General features: G+C 43.3%; 1 protein-coding gene across 1 annotated transcript; it reads left to right on the top strand.

Annotated features, from left to right (window-relative positions):
* Positions 1-678: 678 nt before the first annotated feature.
* TEOVI_000538500 (Metacaspase-4) lies at positions 679-1,740 on the top strand (the record flags this gene model as incomplete). The annotated part of the gene is made up of 1 exon (XM_067220121.1): positions 679-1,740. The coding sequence occupies one exon, from the start codon at positions 679-681 to the stop codon at positions 1,738-1,740; it is 1,062 nt and encodes a 353-aa protein (XP_067076222.1).
* Positions 1,741-2,299: the final 559 nt, after the last annotated feature.

The raw sequence follows: 2,299 nt of genomic DNA, 5'->3' as shown, positions 1-2,299 counted from the left end.
TTGTTTTCTTAATTTCTGTTAAGAGGACGAAATTCTGTTTTTGTCCATCCAAAAGTCACGTTGAAGGTTAGCCCAGATTATGATCCCCCACTGTGCTGGGGTATATGTTTTTTATCTGATTTCTTTATATTTCGATAAAAATGTAAATAAGGGGCGGAAAGCTCATTCTTCCTTGATGTCTGCGATGTTGCTTCTGGATGTGGTGAACGAATACGGTTGCTAAATGATAGAAAGAGGCTTTGGAACACAAGAAGGCGCCAGACTGCTATGGTGTCTATCAATCAAGGGATTCACCGGGCGCTGTGTCCAGCCGTCAGTGGAGTGGCTCCTTGTTAATTTCTCAAAAAAGAAAAGAAATAATGCTGTGTGTTGCGGATACTGTGTTTACCATATATTTTTACAAAGTCGGTGCATTGGATGTTGCTGCGACTTTGTTTGGAAATGATCGTTTGAAGAGCGACATTAGTGTTGCACTCACGTGGTACGACTGTTTTTCTTTTTCTGTTCGTGTTTACATTCATGATTTGTTGTTGTCTGTTCTCCGCTTTTGAGTTTGTTTTATATCTACATGTCGAATCTGATTAACGCTACGTTCTTTTTGCCAAGTGTACGTCTCTTTGCTTTTTTTTTTTCTGAAAGAAGGGATATATATCTATATTTTTGCGAATTCCTGAAAACATGGGAGGCTGCGTCAGTACTGCATTGAAAGTGGGTGCGGAAACGGTGGCTGAAGGTCACATCGATTTAATAAGTTTTGCTATTAATTATTTTAAGAACGCCGTTCCCTATATTGTGAAATATCTTGGGAGACAACAGCGGCCAAAAGAAGTTGATATGGAGGCAACACTTACGGAAGCTAAGGAATCTAAAGGTTTTCAGCCGTGGAAGATTTCATGTCAGCCAAAGGGAGCTGTCCGTGGCCTCTTTATTGGAGTAAACTATAGCAACACAGAGGCACAGCTCTCTGGTTGTTGCAACGACATTATGATGATGATCGGAGCACTTCAGAAGAGGAACTTTCCCCTAACTGAGGTAGTCATCCTTGCTGATAAAGAAGACGTTCCAGGTCGTACAGGTGAGCCGACGCGGGCGAATATTTTGCGGTATTTGGCTTGGCTCGCCCAAGATGCACAACCTAATGACGTTCTATTCTTTCACTACTCGGGTCATGGTACGCGTGCTAACGCAAGAGACGACGATTGCGAAGAGTACGACCAATGTATTGTTCCGATGGATTACGTGGAAAATGGCTGTATTGTCGATAACGAAATCCATGAGATATTGGTTTCGCAATTGCCGAAGGGAGTACGACTCACAGCTGTATTCGACTGCTCGCACTCCGGTTCTATGCTTGACTTGCCGTACGCGTATGTCTGTGACAGCTCTAAGGACGGAAGTGGTTCATGTGGCATGAAGCGGGTTCGTGAAGATAACGATGTTCAGGCGGATGTTCTAATGATATCTGCCTGTGCTGATGATGAAGCAGCGTTGGGCGTTGACAATACCCAAGATTTTTATGAAAGTGGGAAAGATTCCGGTGGTGCTGCCACCTTCTGTCTCACTGCGATGATGATGAGAGAGGAGCCGCTCACATTTTTGGATCTACTTGTGCATACCCGTGAGATGCTGAAGTCTAGGGGGTTCACACAAGTTCCACACCTGAGTGCATCCAAACCCATCAATCTGATGCAGCGTTTTTCACTGGAGGGACTCTTTCCGCAGGAACGGACGCTCCTGTAGTCCTCTTTGCCTGGAATGAAGATGTGCATGTGACCCTTCTTGAGTGAAATTTCCACTCTTTTTATTCTGTTACAACTCGTATTGAGCCGACGGAGAGCAGGTGCGTTTTTTTAAAGGATAATATAGCAGAACACGATAGCCGAGGGTGTGCATACTTATGCATGAACACACGCATGAGTGTGTGCTTACACATTTATTTACATTTGCACTTGTTGTTGTTGTTGTTGTTGTTGTTTTTTACTTCTTAGAATGAGATGTGAATTTTTTTTTCTTTGCTTGAGAAGAACAGTTTGTGTTATACTTACATGTTTCGACACTAGGGCTTCTTCTTAAGGGGAAATGGGAATTCCTATTCCTAGGAAAAGAGCGGGAAAAAAGGTGCATGCTGAAGAGGAAAGTGCGTGAAGACATATTTTGGCAGATGCTTTCCAAGGATCTACAGGAAGTTTTGATCTCGTGTTCCCCTTTAACTGACGCGGTGAGCGTTCGCCTTCTATGTTCCCCAAATACTGGAAGATGCGGGCGCAACCGTTTACTTTGTTTTTCTTTTTTTTTTGTG

This window comes from Trypanosoma equiperdum (assembly GCF_001457755.1).
Source record: "Trypanosoma equiperdum strain OVI genome assembly, contig: ctg_1058, whole genome shotgun sequence".
Taxonomy (NCBI): Eukaryota; Euglenozoa; class Kinetoplastea; order Trypanosomatida; family Trypanosomatidae; genus Trypanosoma; species Trypanosoma equiperdum.
Note: the sequence above shows the minus strand (reverse complement) of the source record. Positions and strands in the feature narration are given on the sequence as shown.